This window comes from Sinocyclocheilus rhinocerous, unplaced genomic scaffold, assembly GCF_001515625.1.
Source record: "Sinocyclocheilus rhinocerous isolate Xijiao unplaced genomic scaffold, SAMN03320098_v1.1 scaffold1149, whole genome shotgun sequence".
Taxonomy (NCBI): Eukaryota; Metazoa; Chordata; class Actinopteri; order Cypriniformes; family Cyprinidae; genus Sinocyclocheilus; species Sinocyclocheilus rhinocerous.
This window is the reverse complement of record NW_015664180.1, coordinates 832,989-834,807: the sequence shown is the minus strand read 5'-3', so window position 1 is coordinate 834,807 and position 1,819 is coordinate 832,989. Positions and strand designations below refer to the sequence as shown.

Genomic DNA, 1,819 nt, shown 5'->3' with positions numbered 1-1,819 from the left:
TCCCTCCTCAATAAGTTTTGTCAGTTGTTTTGTTTATTGGTCTAATTCTTGTTTCTTGGCTTGCATTGGTTAGTCACTCAATTAATTCTCTTGTGCTTCCTATTATTTTAATAATCTGTTGTCTTATTTGGTTGGCAGTTTTTTGCACAAAAACACTCGTATATTTGCAAATTAAGATTAGGGCTGTCAAAATGGCTGAAAGACTAAATTCGAATTTTGTACTTGAATATTATCAATATTCGAATTACATTCAAATTTAAAAGGCATCATTTTAGTTGGGGTGAAAAAAGCTTTTGGCTTTTCTCCGGAGGCCACAAGAGGGCGCATCGAACAAAATATTATGCACGTTTCTTCAAAGCATAAAAAAAATAACACGACTATCTTTGAAAAAAGAAAGGAAAAATTGAAATCGCATCATATGACCCCTTTAAACAATTAGAAACAAAACAGAATCATGTTTAATACAAAGGACCGAAAACTAATCACAAAGAGTACTTTCTTCATTTAAAAACTTGAGATGCAGTGGGATGGGGAAAAACCGCCATAAAGTCTTGAGACATGTTTTTAAAAAGTTGAACTTACATTAATTTTACATGGCTTTCTAAACATGCAGCTCTCTTGTGCGAGATGTGAGTGCAACGCTGATAGATGTCCCTCTAGAAAATGTGATAAATATGCGTTCTGTGTGAACGGTTTGGTTTCGGTTTTGACGTAAACAACATCTCCGTATTGATGTTCTTTTTTCCCCGCAATATTTTGAATGAACAACGTAGCAGCGCCGCATCTAGTGGGTTCAACTGGATAGACTAACAAAAGCATTAAAATGCAATGACACTTACATCGTCATCGCATCTCGTGCGCCACTGATAAGCCTGACTGATGCACACCTAAAATTCGAATGCAACGATTTTCCATTCGAATGTGGATTTTTATTTTGAATTCGACGAGTATTCGAAATTCTTATTTTTTTTTGACAGCCCTACTGAGTACATTCTAAGCTAATTTTCATTTTTGGGTGAACTGTTCTTTTAAGGCAACTTGTTGTTTTCGCTCTTGTAGTATTGTGTCCAGATGGCCGACGGTGAGGTTGTGAACGGCTCTGCTGAAAACCAAGAGGTGGCGCCATCGGGTAAGAAATCTGGACGTGCCTCGCTGCTGGATAGCGGGGAAGACTTCACAATGCTGGATGATGTGGAAGATGACGTGGATGACGACCTCCCGCCTTTAGAAGATGCAGGTGGAGGAAAGAAGAAAGACAGTCCAGCTAAAGACGCTACAAAAGCAGATCAAACTCCTTCAATAGAACAGGAAGAGTGGCTGGATGTTTTAGGTACCCCTTTTTACCTCATGGTCATTGTGGCAGCAATAATTAATTAAATGATGGAGATCAACACTATAACGGACAAATATCCAGCACATTTTTTCATGTCTGGATGTTGCAGTGGTGGAGTAAAGTATGATGGTGATTTTGAGCTTGTTATGAAATATTTTCTGTTTGAAAATACAGGAAATGGGCAGCTTAGAAAGAAAGTTGTGGAAGCCGGAGCTGGTCCAGACAGCAGACCCCAGAGAGGCCAAATTGTCACAATTCATCTTAAAACCAGTCTTACTAATGGAACTGTGGTAGAAGAGCTGCCAAACCTATCTTTTACACTTGGTGATGGGGACGTTCTCCAGGTATATTATATTATATAATATTATATAATATTATAATTTGTCATTTTTAATTTCTTAAATTATTTTAATAATAATTTTATAAAATAATTTTAATTTAATTATTTACTATATTTTTTTAAGCATTACTTTTATTTATACTTTA

At 36.3% G+C, this 1,819-nt stretch overlaps 1 protein-coding gene across 1 annotated transcript in view; it reads left to right on the top strand.

The window, feature by feature from the left end:
* LOC107729668 (peptidyl-prolyl cis-trans isomerase FKBP8-like) overlaps window positions 1-1,819 on the top strand; it is a 15,476-nt gene that overhangs the window by 4,081 nt on the left and 9,576 nt on the right. Inside the window, exons 2-3 of the mRNA XM_016540317.1 lie at window positions 1,060-1,330; window positions 1,508-1,677. Of these exons, the coding sequence (XP_016395803.1) occupies window positions 1,072-1,330; window positions 1,508-1,677 (429 nt within the window). The 5' untranslated portion in view covers window positions 1,060-1,071. The remainder of the gene's footprint in view (window positions 1-1,059; window positions 1,331-1,507; window positions 1,678-1,819) is intronic.